A 16646-nucleotide genomic window follows, 5' to 3' on the forward strand; every position below is an offset into this window, starting at 1 on the left:
TTCGAAACCTTATCAAATAATATAGCGTAAACAAATTTTTCATTTTAATAAATTCGCAACAGACTTTTGTCGATCAAAGTTACAAGTTTTGGAAATTGTTATTGTTATTGTGACTTTAAGAATTACGTCCACCTGGAAAGCTGCAGAGGTACACTAGGTACTTGTTATATTGTCTTAGTTTTGTATAGTGATGAGTATGTAGACTTTCTTCTCCCACCATTTTTTGAAATGCCGCAGGAGGAGATTTTATAAGTATTATGACAGGATTTGCAGTTTCAGGTGAAATTTGCACAGAACATGAACTCTTACCCACTGAACCAATGCTACACAGTTTATATCATTCAGGTTATAATTTTTTTGTCGACAAACAAAAGTAGTTATCAAATTCTGGCAAGGATTAGGAGAATGTAAATATTATAAGGAGTACTTCCAATTTTTTGTATTAAACAAAAAGTATCCTCTTAATCACGCGGCTATACAAAGTCGAGTATTTAGTTATAGAACTATCTTAATCAATGAAAGTCTAATCGATCAGTCATAGAATTAGATGGACAAAGAGAGGAAAATAAAGACCTAGAAGCTATTACTATAGACGTAATTTAAAAAATATAAAAGCAAAAGAGGAGGTTAGATTTCACTTGAGGGAAGTGTGGACGTGTCTTGGATGTGAGCGCGAGTTTTGGCGAGAAAGTCAAAGAGGAAAAGTGTTTGAGGAGAGAAATAGAGGTGAAAAGAGCGTAGAGGTGGAGGAGAAGCGGAGAGGAGAGAGAGAGGCCAGGAGAGGAGCAGGAAAAAGCAGAGAGAGAGGAATAAAGAAAAAAAATAAAGTTGAGGTTAAGAGAGAAAACCAGAAAGCGGGAAAGACAAGCAGAGAGGAGGGGCGGTAAAGTAAAGGCAGAGACAGAAAAGGTAAAACAGGGAATAAAGGTGGGATCACGGGTACTTATAGAGAATCGAATTAAGGCGTACGAGATAGGATGGAAAGATTTGTGACAACAGAAAAATTAAGAGATAAAGGTGGAAGATTGGATAAAAAAGGCCCAGAGGAGGAAAAGAAGAAAAGAGTAAAGGTGGCGAGGGGGAGAGAGAGCGGGGAGGGGCTGAGGGAGAATATTAGAGGAGAAATGAGGGAGGCAAAGAGATGCAAGAGTGAGAGCGAGGGAAGCGAGATGGACGGGGAGGGGGGAGAAGGACTGGACAACACGATAAGAGAAGGGGGAAAAAGTAGTGGTGCAGAAGAAATAATGGAAAAGATACGGACAGACATAAGGGAATTAAGAGAGGTATGGGAGGAGGAAAGGAAAGAATGGACAGAAATGTTTAAAGAAATAATGGGAAAAATGGAAAGAATGGAGGCAGAGGGGAAAAGAAGAGAAGAAAGGTGGGAGAAGGAAATAGGAAAAGTTAGGAAAGAACAAGAGAGAGAGAGAGAAGAAAGAAAGAAAGAGATGAAAGAAGAAAGAGAAAAAGCAGAACGTAGAGAAAAGAAACTGCAGGAAAAATGGGGAGAGAAGATGGACCAGTTGGAAGAGGAATGCGTGAAACTAAAAGAAAGCATAGAAGGAGGAAACAAGAAGCAAAGAGGTACAGAAGTAGGCAATAAGAAAGAATTAGAGCATATGAGAGAAAAAATGGATAGAGAAAGTAGGATAAACAATATAATAGTGACAGACAAAGAGGGGGAGTTAAGATGGGAAAAGAAGGGGGAGGCAGAGGTCTGGTTAAGGGAGGTACTAGAAATGAAAGGAGAGATAGTGAATCTGAGAAGAATAGGAGGAACAACGGAGAGAGATGAGCGGAGAGAAAGAAGAAAAAACATGTGGCAAATTAGATGCGCGTCATGGGAACAAAAAGAAGGAATTATGAAGAAGAAAAAGAATTTGGCACAGAAAAAGATATACATAGATCAGGACTGGACGTGGAAGCAGAGAAGGATAAGAGAGGAAGTAAGAAGGAAAGCGAACGAAATAAGAAGTAAAGGTAAAGAGGTAAAGATGTGGCATAACGGGGTGAAATCAGAGGAAGAACAATGGTGGTGGAGCGAGAGAGAGGAAAAAATGGTAGGAAAAGGGGTGGAAGGGTTTCGAAAGCAATAGGGATAAAGGAGAGAGAGAGAAGAGAAGGGAGAGAGGGGGGAGGAAGGCAGTAAAAATACTATTCTGGCACGTGGCGGGGGTGAGGAGCATGGAGGAAGATGACTGGGAATATGTTAGGGAATTCGACATAATAGGGCTAACGGAAACCTGGGTGAAGAGGCAAGGGGCAAGAACTGGTGTGGAGAAACAACTGAAAGGGTACAGTATAGAGTGGAGAGATTCAAGAAGAGAAGGAAGAAGAGGGAGAGAAATAGGGGGAGGAATAAAGGCGGTAAGAGAGAGAAAAGGGATGAATAAGGTTGAATGGAAGAAAGAAAGGACAAGTGAGGTAATAGTAGGAGAAATAAAGATCGGAAGGAAGGAATACATGATAGCATCGGTGTATATGCAACATGAGAAGAAGGAAAACTATGAATACCTAAGTGAAGAGATAGAAGAAAACAGAGGAAAAACAATAATTATAGGAGGATACTTCAACGCAAGAACAGGAACCGAAGGAAGGGAATGGGAGACAGAAGAAAAACTAGAAGAAATTAAGGCCAAGGATAAAGTGTTAAACGCAGAGGGAGAAGAAATGATAAAATGGCTAGGAGAAATGGGCTTAGTGATAACGAATGGGAGAAAAGAAGGAGATGAAGAGGGAGAAATAACATATATAGGAGCGAGAGGAATGTCAACGATAGACTATGTAGTAGGTAACGAGGAAGGTGATGAGGCGATAAAAAAGGTTCAAATAAAGGAGAGGGTAAAGTCGGACCACTTACCAATAGAGGTGGAATTGGGAGACAAAATAGCGGAAGAAAGAAAAGAAGAGGAAGAAAGAATGATAGACGACTGGAGTGAAGAAGGTATAAGGGAGTATCAGAGATGGATAGATGCAATAGAGGAAACAGATAAATGGAAAGATATAAAAAATAGAGTGAAGAACGCAGTTGTAAAAAAGAAGATAAGGAAAAAAAAGGATCAAAAAAAAGCTGGTGGAGAAAAGAATGTAAGGCAAAAAGGGATAGGGTGATGACAGAGTTAAATAAGGTAAGAAAGGGGGAAGGAGACAGAAGCAAATATTTAGAAGCAAAGAGAGAATACAGAGAGGAAATAAGAAAAGCAAAAGAAGAGGAAGGGAAAAGATTGGCAGAAGAAATAAGAACAGATAACACGAGAAGAAAATTCTGGGATAAAGTGAATAGCAATAGGAAGAAAAGAATTGGATTAGATGAAAATATAGGAAAAGAAGAATGGATAAAGCACTTCAAGGAACAACTGGGAGAGAAAGAACAGGAAGAAAGTAAAGGGGAAGAAACCGAAGACAGCGAAAAAGAGGAAGGTGAAGAAATCAAAGAAAGAGAAGAAAAAGAGGTAATAAGAAAAATGAAAAAGATAAAGGCGACAGGAGAAGATGGTATAGTAAATGAAGCTTGGGTGGAAAGCACGGAAGGCTTGATAAAATATATGACAAAATGCTTAAATGGAATATGGAACGGAGAAGGATATCCGGAAGAATGGAGAAAGGGAATAATAGTACCAATATATAAGAAAGGGAGGAAAGAAGAACTAGGAAACTATAGAGGAATAACGCTGATGGACACGGGATATTAAATATATGCGGAAATACTGAGAAAAAAGCTGGAAAGAGAACTAGAAGCTAAAGAAACGCTAAGTGATACGCAGATGGGATTTAGGAAGAAAAGAGGAACAATGGACGCGATATTTATATTAAAAACAATAATAGGGAAGGAAATAAGGGAAAAAGGAGGAAAACTGTTCGTATTCTTTGCAGACATGAAGGCCGCTTTTGATAAAATAAAGAGGAACAAATATGGGAAACAGTGAAAGAGAAAGGGATAAATAGAAAAATTAGGAAAAGAATAGAAGAAATATACAAGAAAACAGGGAGTAAAGTAAAAGTTGGAGGAGAAATAATTGGGGAGTTTGAGACTTTCAAAGGTGTAAGGCAAGGGTGCCCTTTGAGCACCACGCTATTTAATCTTGCCTTCGCCGACCTGGAAGGGAAGATCAAGCAGGTGCAGGAAGGAGGGGTAGTGATAGGAAGGAAGAAAATATGGACATTAGGATACGCAGATGATATAGTGATGATGGCAAAGAGTGAAAGTGGAATGAAATCAATGCTGAAAAAATTAAAAAGATACCTGGAAGAAAGGGGATTAGAGTTGAATGTAGGAAAATCAAAGATGATGAAATGCAGGAGAGGAGGAGGAAGGGGGAAGGAAGAAGAATTCGAATGGGAAGATGAGAAGATAGAGATGGTGAAAGAGTACAACTACTTAGGATATGTGATAAGCAGAAATAACGGAAACAAAAAGCAGATAAAGAAGGTAGAAGGGAAAATAAATATGGGACTCGGAAAGTTATGGGGGCTAGGAGAAAAGCTATTTAGAGAAAACTGGGAGCTAAGGATGAACCTATTCGATGCTCTGGCGAAAAGCGTGATTATATATGGAGCAGAAATCTGGGGATGGAAGAGATATGATGAAATAGAAAGACTACAACTAAAATACATAAAGTGGGTTTTAGGATTAGATAGAAACACGCCAAGTTACCTAATACGATGGGAAACAGGAAGACAAGAAATGAAAGAAACAGCATTAGAAAGAGCAATGAAGAATGAAAACAAAATAAGAGAAGAAATAGATGGCTCAATAAGAAAAGAAGCATGGAGAGAACTAAAGAAGAGGGAAAGAAATGAAAAAGATAAAAAGGGTAAGAAGGAGGAGAGAGAGGAAAGGCTGGAAAAAAGTAAAATTTACAGAGAGAAAGAGGGAGATGAAATGAGGGAAGAGTTTTGGGAAGAAATAAGAGATGAGCTGAAGAAAAAAGATGAAAAAGAACTAGAAGAAAAGCTAGAAAAATCAAGATACATAAACGAGTGGAAAGAGCTGAAAGAAGAAATGAAAAGGTATATGTTAAAGGAAATTCAAGGAGAGGGAAGAATAAAAGGCCTGCAAATAAGGGAAAGGTTTAGGCTAGGTAATGAAACGAGAGGAAGCAAGTATTGGGAAAAAGAAGAAAATAAGAGATGCAGAATGTGTATGAAAGAGGAAGAAAATTGGAAGCACATAGTAGAAAAATGTGAAAAAAGCAGAATGGAAGGGGAAGAATGGGAAAAAATAATAATAGGAAGCAAAGAAAAGATAGCGTGGATGATGGAGTTGAAATGGAAAAGAAGAAGAAATGAAGAGAAGAAAGAAAAAGAAAAGCAAGAAGACGAAGCTACAAGACCCTAAGAAGAGACGGAAACAGAAAACAGTGAAGCAAGACTCGCAGACACATCGACACACACACACACACATACACACACACACACACACACAAAACACAAACATACGCGCAATCATAAACATACTCATGCACACACACACACAAGACACAAGTAACAGCAACTACATAAGCGAGAGAAAGCAGTATTGGAGGACGGAGCAAAATGGGAAAGAAGAAGATTCGAAGAAGAGAAAGAAAAAGGCAAATTATAAGATACTAAGGAAAAATAAGTGAGGTTGAGGAAAGGAAAGGCAGAGGGAGCAATAGGAAACAAGAAAAAGGTGTCAATGCCTTAATAACGAGAAAGATAGAGGAAATGATTAGCAAGAATGAGAGCAAAAGCAAAGGAAAGGCAAAGGTGAAAAGGCAAAAGAAAATATGCAAGAAAGAGAAAAACAGAAGAGAGGAAAAGGCAGATCTTGGAGAGAGAAAGAGGAAGAGAAGAGTAATCAGAAGAAAAATGAGAAGATAAGAGGAACAGGCAGGCGTAGAAGACGAGGCCACAAGAGTTGCAGACACACCTACAAAGGCACATATTTACACAATATATACACACACACACGCACGCGCACACATACACACACACACACACACACACACACACACACAATCAACTACACAAACTGGATACGAGACACAAATAGTAATATAAGAGATGTAAAGTAATGTAACATATAAGTTGTAAATAAATAAAGTAAAAGCAAAACAAAACAATAACTATAAAAAACAAAGCACAGAATATAATCGCAAACATGATTTTGATCAATCAATACAACAAGAATTATAGTGCTACTACCAAGAAAAATAATAAACGCTGTAATGTTGTACATTTGACCTACTGTTAATGAGCTATATCTCGCATAAGAAAATCAAACTAAAGTTAGAAAGTTGAACTTTAGAGTATATGGCTTTCAAATCTGACTGTAGAATTTAAACTTAAAAGCTATTTTTCACCAGTTGAGAAGCGCAGCAATAAACTTGTAAATTTTACACATATTTAAAAGCTACTTTGGAAGCAAATTCATAGTAATCTTTAGTACCAAAGATACTATAAACGTTTACATTTTTAAGCGATTTCATTCATTCTACCGTTGAAGACATGTATGGTCAGCTAAAAAAATTCATTACAACGCTAACGAATTACGTGATCCGTTTGTTAAGCTATTATGCTATTCACTTTCAAATTTCGAGTTGCAATGTCATGGCTTGTAATACTAAAGAGGTTTATTTGTCATAATTCTTTTTAATGCATCAGTTAAATGTAAATAGATCAAAGGTAAAATTCTTGAATACGAATCTCATATGGATCGTTACGAAATTTAGATCTTTCCCCCGACGGACATTTGGGCTGTGGTGAGTGCAACAGAATCTTCGCGTACGAGCTGTTATCAATCGTGAGATTCGGTTATAATAACGGTTTACATAAAAATATATAAAGAAATATAAATAAATTAAGACTTATATTTTTAGAGTTATTTTTCTAGAAGCCTAAAGATATTTTTCAGATAGCTATTTGATTCTTTAAGGGAATGTATCTCATTAAACTAACTTACAAAGGTTTGCAAATGTTTTATTCAGACCACGTTGCACATTAGTATTCTTTTTATCTCGATTCGTGACTTAACTTCATTAATTTATTACCTTATTCGTTAGTTATTTCTTTACTCACAGTTTTTAAATGAGCTTGTGTATATATTTTTCGATTTTATTCTATTTACCGAAAATTTTTAAATTGGCGTTTTTACACTGAAAAATGAATGCACAGGTAAATGCAAAACAGATGAGAAACTTAGAGATAGAAGTTTGAACAGTCAACCGTGAGTCGAAACGACATAATACAAAAATATTAACATGAGTGGTACTTAATTGAAATCAAGGAAAGAGTGGAAATCGCGCTTTTACCAAGTGGCAACGCAAAATGCGAAATTGAAATTTGTGCGCGTCAAACAGGCTCAATTTCACCGTCAACCATAAACAGTGCTACGATCGTGAAAATGACTTGCAAAAATGTATCAATTATAACCTTTTGACACATGAACTATTAGTCATCGAAAAAAGATACTTGCGATTGCGTATGTCTAACTATTCTAGGATCTAATAGCAGTTACATCACATGCTGTTCGCGCTAAATTGAAACAATAGGCGAGGTGTTCTAATCGCGGGGAACGAGAAGATCGGTATTCACCTGGAGATCATCCAGCAGATAATATCTGTTTCGTCTTGGTTCGTCACCAGCTCTTACTACGCAAGTCGTTGCATCTTCGGCCTTGCTTTTCGACAATTTCTCTACGTTTTTTGAACAAGTGTTTTCTATAAATGACATAACCAAAAAAATTATATTCAAGCTGTAGTTCAAGGAGAGTAATACGTGGGTCGTTTGAAAAGTCTGTGCAAAAATAAAAACTGCTTGATTTTTTTTAATAAATCTTTTTTATTTTTCAACATAGTCTCCTTTTAGGCTTATACACTTCATCCAACGCTGCTCTAGTTTGTTAATCCCTTCCAAATAATAGGATTTGTACAAGTCTGTAAAATAGGCATTCGTTTCTGCAATCACCTCCTCGTTTGATTAAAATCTTTTCCCCGCCAGCTATTTTTTCATATTAGGGAACAAATAGTAGTCCGACGGAGTTAAGTCTGGAGAATAGGGGGGATGTGAAACGAGTTGGAATCCTATCTCCATCCGTTTTGCGGCTACAATTGCTAAGGCGTGAGCTGGCGCATTGTCGTGGTGGAAGAGGACTTTTTTGTGGGCCAATCGTGGACGTTTCTCTAGCAACTCGGTTTTCAAACGATTCAATAACGATGAATAATATTCGCCTTTAATGATTTTACCCTTTTCCAGATAGTCGATGAAGATTATTCCTTGCGAATCCCAAAAGACAGTCGCCATAACCTTCCCGGACGAAGGAATTGTCTTCGCCTTTTTCGGAGCAGATTCCCCTTTGGTAACCCGTTGTTTAGACTGTTCTTTGGCCTCAGGAGTGTAGTAATGTATCCATGTTTCATCTACAGTGATGAAACGACGTTTGAAGTCTTGCGGATTTTCGTGGAACAGCTGCAAACCATTCTTGCAACACTTCACACGATCTCGTTTTTGGTCAATCGTGAGCAATCGCGGCACCCATCTAGCGGATAGCTTTTTCATGTTCAAATGATGGTGCAAAATATTATGTACCCATTCCCTTGAGATGCTTACAGTACTAGCAATCTCATGCACCTTCACTCTTCTGTCAGCCATCACCATATCATGGATTTTATCAATGATTTCTGAAGTGGTAACCTCAACACGGCGTCCACAACGTTCAGCGTCTTTTGTGCTCATATGGCCACTCCGAAAATTTTGAAACCACTTATAAACCATTCTAATTGAAGGTATACAATCACCATAATGTTTATCAAGCTTCTGTTTAATATCCTGAGGCGTTTTGCCTTTGAAAAAGTAATGTTTAATCAATACAAGAAATTCTTTTTCGTCCATTTTTTTACAACCACTCGATTTCTTTGATTGAAACGAATGTAAAAGGCAAAGTAATTGGCCAATCTGGCTGAAACTTGGTGTGTGCTCTTCCAAGATATGCTACTAACTGAAAATAACCTTGATACGCACTAGTAGGGCCATCTCTCTGACTTTGCACGGACTTTTCAAACGACCCTCGTATGAAAAGGGCCCGGGCGATGAGCAATTGTCAAATTTTACTTCCTATCTAAATGAAAAGCTAAGTAGCTTGCTTCGCTATTAATTGAACTCTTAGCTAAATTAACACTCACTCAGACTTCGAAATAGTTTGATTCGCCTACGGTAAATCGGACATTCAATGATCTTTCGGTCAGTGATTCTTTAGCACTGTAAATTTACTCGGTGATAACATGAACGCGAAATATTGATGTTTCCATACCTCGTTGTACGAGGTGTGATCAAAAAGTAAGGTGAATTTTTATTTTTCTCAAAAAATATTTATTTATTCATCAATTTTTATTTTATCTCCTTCAAAGTAATCCCCCTCGGATATAATGCACTTGTGCCAACGCTTTTTCCAATCCTCAAAGCATTTCAAAAAATCATTTTTTGTGATCTTGTTTAGTTCATCCTTCGATGCCGTCTTTATCTCCTCAATCGTGGCAAAACGCCGTCCTTTCATGGGCCTCTTCAGTTTTGGGAACAAGAAGAAGTCACAGGGGGCCAGATCTGGGGAATACGGTGCCTGTGGCATCGTTACTGTGTTGGTTTTAGCCAAAAATTCGCGCACAAGCAACGATGTGTGAGCAGGGGCGTTATCATGGTGCAAAAGCCAATTTTTATTTTTCCACAAATTCGGACGTTTCTGGCGGATTGCTTCGCGCAAATTGCGCATAACTTGCAGGTAATATTCCTTATTTACTGTTCTACCCTGTGGCAAGAAGTCATGATGCACCACGCCCCTGCAGTCAAAGAAAACTGTAAGCAAAACCTTTACATTTGATCGAACTTGGCGTGCTTTTTTTGGTCTTGGTGATCCAGAATGCCTCCACTGGGACGATTGAGTCTTAGTCTCGACGTCATAACCGTATACCCATGTTTCGTCACCTGTTATAACCCTGTTGAGTAAATCTGGATCATCGTTGACGTCATTCAGTAGCTCTTGGGCGATGCTCATGCGACGTTTCTTTTGGTCGAAATTGAGCAATTTCGGAACAAACTTCGCTGACACACGCCTCATGTCTAAAACACTCGTCAAAATTGATTGGCACGAACCAAATGAGATGCCAATATCATCAGCAATTTCTCTAATGATAATTCGACGATTTCCCAACACTATTTTCTTCACTTCTTCAACATTCTCATCAGTTGTTGATGTGCTGGGGCGTCCAGAACGAGGTTCGTCGTCGGTGTCTTCTCGGCCTTCTTGGAAGAGTTTATACCACTTGTAAACATTTTTTTGGCTTAAAGTAGACTCGCCGTATGCCACTTTCAGCATTTCAAGTGTTTTGGAACATTTGATTCCATTTTTCACACAAAATTTAATGCAAACTCTATGATCCATGTTTTTAGACAGCAGCAAATCGTGGAGCACGCAAAACACTTCTAACCTTGATGCCTCTCACAAACAAACCAAACATACTACAAAGCTGAAATTTGGAACGTATGTTCTAGATTAGTGTACCGACATAACCAAATAAAAAAGTCGAAGATCGAACGGGCGTAGCCCGCTAAATTTCAAAATTCATCTTACTTTTTGATCACACCTCGTATTGTGCGTTTATAAGTATGAACGAAGTTATGAAAATGGAATAAATGAAATTGACATCAATTTCCTAGTTTACTTGTCCTCGTACTATGTTGCTAACTAATGATTGACAAGTAAACGGTACAACCTTACTTTTACAAAAATTTTATTTACTAACTGATGATAAAAAAATATCAAAGACTATACGAACTCTCAAAAACCAAGCTAGTGACGATGATATGATTTGTACAAGAATATTCAAAGCAGTATCCATACACAAGTTTTCCATTAGATTACCTTTTCACAATCTATATTGTAACAATATATGTATCGTGGCCTGCTAGTTAAGCGCCTTGCGATGATTGGCCGATATCAACAATTCGGCGGATTAGGCTGGAACGTGGGAGTTGAGGATATAAGTTGCTTGAGCGAGAGTATCACGCAGGTCGTCGAGCCGAGAGAATCGCAAGGTCGGCTTTCTGCCCGCTCTTCGGCAATACCGAAGGCCCTGCTTTGGTATTTCACCTGAACGCCCAGGAATAAAGAAGAGCGCAAGATCGCCAAGCTGCACATTATTATAGGGGTGGCAGTTCCAGTCGCTGTGCAGCAAAGAGAAGATCGTCAAGCTGTACGCCGTTGTAAGGGGAGCAGCTCCAGTCGCTAGACATCAACTAGAACATCAGGGCTACGTTTCTATATTGGCAACTAAAATTTAAAAGATTTAAACCCAGTGGATTTAAACCCAGTGGTTAGCGCTATTGTGAGAATGTAAATACGTGGGATCGAGACGGTATGAAACGATGCATGAGACGACGCATCCAACGCCCACGACTTCAAGTTCCGCGACTTTAGAAAATTTTACAAGATAAGCGGTTTCGAATAAATGTGTACGGACAAATAACATTATTATAATTATAATTGTATGTACAGTAATAAATATGTGCGCGGAAAATTCGAATCTAGCGTCCGAAAACATAATCATTCCCCTTAGCATAGATTGAATATTTACAATGTACTTAAAAGCAATTTGGCCTGCCTGTTGGAAACAGCAGAAATAATATCAATATAAAAATCAGGAGGAACGTCGTTGCTGACAATCTGTAAAACAACATCTCTAATTATAAATATGGCAAAGATTTTTGGAAAATTGTTTCACAGGAGATTGTTTAAATACCTATCAAAATATATTTTAGTTAACAAATAGTTTAGTTTTTAGAAGTAAATAGTAACCAAAGATGTATTAACTTATGTAATAAATCAAAGAATATTGATTGAAGAGAATCAAAAAATCTTTTTCTCAAAAATTAAAAAATTTCTAAAATCGATAAATCCATCTACAATAATTTGTTATTAAAATAAGTAACGCTGATTATCAGTAATATTTAGTTGCCACTAGTCAAGTTAATTATACAGTTGCAACTAAATATTACACATTCGTAATACGATAATACGACGATATACTAACTCTCACTTGTCAATCCATTGACATGAATTTATAAACGAATTGGTTAATATCATCAAAGTGGCATGGCATGGTGAACATATGGTTACGTGTCATTGTACACGACTACCAATAATGATTCCACCATTCTGCTTCAAAACAGATGAAGGATAATTAATCATGCTCCAAAAACTGCTCCAAAAATAGACCCTTGAGTCCTGCTGACAAAGTCGAAATTTGTAGATGTAATAAATCAATTCGTGATATGCCATCTCACTTTATCGTCCTCGCGGCCAAGATTGGGCAGTATGGCTAAAAAAGATATGGTGAAGATAGCCGCAGAGTGAAAGAGAATGCTATGCTCGAGCGGCTGCCCGGAAGAATCATTGGCGCAAAACAGTCAGACATTCAATTTTTTATGTCACATGTTACAATATATTGAAAATAAATTTATATAGAATACAAAACATTCATTTTTTTGACGTCTGCAAAATTGACATCGACGATGCATCATATGCTTATATAGAATTATTATCATAATGAAAAATTATTTTATGGTTCAAAACCTAGTTTAAGCATACCTAAACTAAGATAATTCATTTCAAAGTCGTAGCACTTATCACTTGTTATGCGACAGTATTACTTCAGAATTAATTTGAAAATATATTGCACAAATTTTCAAATGAATATGTTAGAGTTATTGGAATTTCGAAGTAACGCGAAAGAAGATTGCTTTATTTTGTAATGTATAATATTCTAATCTCATTTTATTTTCCAAAATAAATTTGACCTTGTCTTTTTTAGTATGTAAAATGTCTTTTCTTCCAATTTCTAAATATTAGATGGCTCTTATTTTGAGACAATTTTGATATCAAATCTACAAGATATAAAAATACTAGAATATTGTAAAAATATTTACAATTTAGATACATATGCATTGATTGTTGACAGGCTCGCTTGATGGTGATCCGGAAACACGAGATAGTCAAACAGAGAACAAAAGTCCAGACGGTGGCGCGGGTGGTGGCGGTGGTGACGGGGGCGCAGGCTCAAAGCGTCGTGGACCGCGTACTACTATCAAGGCTAAACAACTGGAAATATTAAAGACAGCCTTCTCACAGACGCCCAAGCCTACGAGGCACATCCGAGAGCAACTAGCCAAGGAGACCGGGCTTCCTATGAGGGTCATTCAAGTCTGGTTTCAGAATAAGCGTAGCAAGGAGCGCCGTCTCAAGCAGCTTACCTCCATGGGCAGGAGTCCGTTCTTCGGGGGTTCGCGCAAGATGCGTGGCTTCCCGCTAAATCTCAACCACGCGGGCCTCGGCACAGAAGACGGACCACCACCGGGCTTTCCCTACTTTGCCGACAAATTTGATTTTGGTTACGCGGGTCCCGTGGCTTTTCACCATGAGTTTTTTGCTACTCAGCATCCAACACCTCACCCTCATGGACCATCCTTTCCTCAAGGTCCACCAAATCCCGGTCAGTAATTATCAGTCAGTCGTATTTTGCTTGCTTGCTTAGTTGCATGCGTTGCTTTAAATTTAGTATATTAAGTTTTAAGTTTGTTTATGTGGGTCTGGGTATGTTACCGTAGGTCTTGACCCTACGAGTATAGCAGGTATGGCGGCGGCAGCAGCAGTTGCGGGTGAGTACCCGCCACCCGGAGCCGGGCCTCCGGAATTTCTCGGAGGGCCTCCTGCACAAGGACCCCCATTGCCCTCGGCTGGTAGCCCCGGGGAGTTCCTTACGCCCGCAGGTAATTAACTATGCTCAATGACTCTTCGCTACTTTACTATGTTTCTTTCATTAGCATATTTGGCAAATCATTGATCTTGATGACGCAATGAGCTTACGCCTTACTTTTATAAATTTTGCGGTTTCTTTCTTACTTACTATATGTCTTGAGCACTAATTATCACCATCGCCCTACAATTATGGACATTTAACTACTTCAACTTACTCACTTGAAGAATAGGCTTTGTTTTCATGAAAATAATACAGCATCTATATCATACAGATATCAGTTAAACTATAAATATTTCAAGCATAAAACATCAAACAACGTACTACTGTGGGCAAAAAGTAAGGTGAATTTGTTTGTAAAATGAAAAATCTTTATTTATTCTTCTACATCAATGTCATCCCCTTCGAAGTAATCCTCTCCCGATAAAATACACTTATGCCAACGTTTTTTCCAATCCTTGAAACATGCCAAATAGTCCCTTTCCGGTATAGCCATCAGCGCCTTCTTCGATTCAGCTCTTATCTCCTCAATCGACTCGAAACGCGTTCCCCGGAGTAGTCTCTTGAGTTTTGGGAATAGCCAGAAGTCACACGGAGCCAAATCAGGCGAATACGGTGGTTGCGGAACGATATGCGTCGAATTTTTGGCGAATTTTTTGCAAGAAAGTGAGCGTTTTCGGTACTAAACGAGATTTTACTTTTCGTAGGCTCAAATGGTCTTTCAAAATTGTTTTCACAGATCCTTCTGATATTCCGATCATATCAGTAAGGTCTCTAACAGTCAACCGACGATTTTCGAGCACTAATTCCTTCACTTTATTGACGTGTTGGTCATCTGTTGACGTCGATGGTCGTCCGGAGCGCTCCAAGTCATCAACACGTTCTCGACCCTCTTTGAAGTCTTTGTACCACTTATAAACATTTTTCTGCGACATGGTAGAATCACAAAAGGCCTTCCGCAACATCCTCAACGTTTCCGCAGCCGAAATTTCATTCCGCAAACAAAATTTGATGGCACTTCTTTGCTCAATTAAATCAGACATTGTAAAAATCGAAACATGCACTCTTGGTCGTTTGGTAAACACAAGCGTAAATATATTACTGATGATGACATTGACATGAAATTTGTCCCAGATGTCATTCGCAGTCCTACCAACTCAAGAAAAAAAGAACTAGCCCGAAATGTTAAGCCCGCGAAGTTTAAATTGAAAATTCACCTTACTTTTTGCCCACAGTAGTATACTATACTAGTCCAAGGCAATATTTTTGTTAATGTTTGTGGTTATATTTTTATATACCGCCAGAACTAATGCACATGCGCGATGAAATCTTTGGTAAATATTATTTTCAACCATTTTTTCCAGTACTCGATAATATAAATAGCGTGTCAATCAGTATTCCGAAACTATCTTTTGCAAAATTATTTGCTATTTTATTTTCGTGCCGATCAATCGAATGTACTGTTGCAGCTTAACTGTATATACTAGTGTATTATGACACCGTTACATCATTTCTTAGAGTCAAAATTGCGCAATAAGTTTTTACATTTTTCATAACTTACTAACGCAATTGCATAAAAATATATAAGCATATCTTAAAGCCTGCCAAAGTAGTAGGCATCTTTATAAAAATATTATGTATAATAAGAATCCAAAAATGGATAACCCATTCGCGACGCAATCCGACAATTGTGTTGAAAACGGAAAGTAATGCTCGCTAATGAATAGTAAATAATGAAATATGATTGAAGAAAATCAACCTAACAAGCTTGTGAGGTTTTTTAATAATATTTCTTATGATATTCCGTAGTGTAAGTTTTGTTAAGTATGCATGACAATGTCGTCAGAAATACAGTTATACTGTATATCTCGAGTATTTGTTTCACAAAAAACTTATTTGTAGAAGTAGCTATTGTTAAACAACATTATTAACCGCTATCTTCATTTCCTTTGTTCAGGTGGCGGGCAATCAAATTCCAGCGGAGGCGGCAATACAGGTGGTCCAGGAAGTGTAGGAGGAGGTACCGGGTTCCCCGAGCAACATCAGATGCAACAGAGTGAAGGCCTCGTATGGTAGGAGACCAAACGTTCGTCCTCACGTTGGTGCTCTCATTTTTTTCTCGTCTATTTCTATCAGATTTTTTGCTTGGTTCACACATCAGCCCTTTTTTGCTGGTTCACTCATAAGCTTGTCTTATCAAGAAAAATAAAAGAAAATAGAGAATGATTACGCTGCAATAGAACCAAGAAAAAATAAGAAATGATAGAAAGAATAGGAAATGCGATTATTTAGCTCTGCACCGAGAAAAAATTATAGGAACAGTTGCTATATAAAAGGTAGAAATTACTATAATTTTGAACTATTTCAGTAACGCTAAATATGTTACTCATGTACAGCAGGAAAATTTGTTAATATAGTATAACTCACTATTTTTAACCACTTTACTATATTCCGGTTTATTCTATGCTGCGTGGTAAAGTTGAATATCATATTTTTTCTCGGTGTCTTATCGTTGTATCACAGTCCAAAAATATTGCAATAAAAGATGTCGCCTACTTAATTTATTCGCATACTCTTTCCCATGTTCGTTATTACAGTAATAATAATGATGATATTAATTAAATTATTATTATTATTATTATTATTATTATTATTATTATTATTATTATTATTATTATTATTATTATTATTATTATTAATATTATTATTATTGGTTAATTTGGATTACTCTTTTAGGAACTATGCAAATCAGTTTCAATTATTTTTATACCTGATTGCAAGTTACAAATTTTCATTATTATTATTTTTATCACCATTATTAATATTGTTATTATTATTATAATTTTTTAAATTAGTACTGTGTACAGAATATTCATGTCT

The 16646-nt window shown here is 37.4% G+C and overlaps 1 protein-coding gene across 2 annotated transcripts in view; it reads left to right on the forward strand.

Moving 5' to 3' along the window:
- The window catches only part of LOC131663304 (LIM/homeobox protein Lhx5), a 251780-nt gene extending 235432 nt beyond the window's left edge, over positions 1-16348 (forward strand). Inside the window, exons 5-7 of one of the 2 annotated variants that reach the window (XM_058933642.1) lie at positions 12972-13502; positions 13618-13779; positions 15724-16348. In XM_058933642.1, coding sequence (XP_058789625.1) covers positions 12972-13502; positions 13618-13779; positions 15724-15842 — 812 coding nt within the window. In that variant the 3' untranslated portion in view covers positions 15843-16348. The remainder of the gene's footprint in view (positions 1-12971; positions 13503-13617; positions 13780-15723) is intronic. The other variant, XM_058933643.1, reaches the window with a different exon arrangement.
- The last annotated feature ends 298 nt before the right edge of the window (positions 16349-16646 follow it).

Source organism: Phymastichus coffea, unplaced genomic scaffold, assembly GCF_024137745.1.
Source record: "Phymastichus coffea isolate CEN01 unplaced genomic scaffold, Cenicafe_Pcof_1.1 PCOF00033, whole genome shotgun sequence".
NCBI lineage: Eukaryota > Metazoa > Arthropoda > Insecta > Hymenoptera > Eulophidae > Phymastichus > Phymastichus coffea.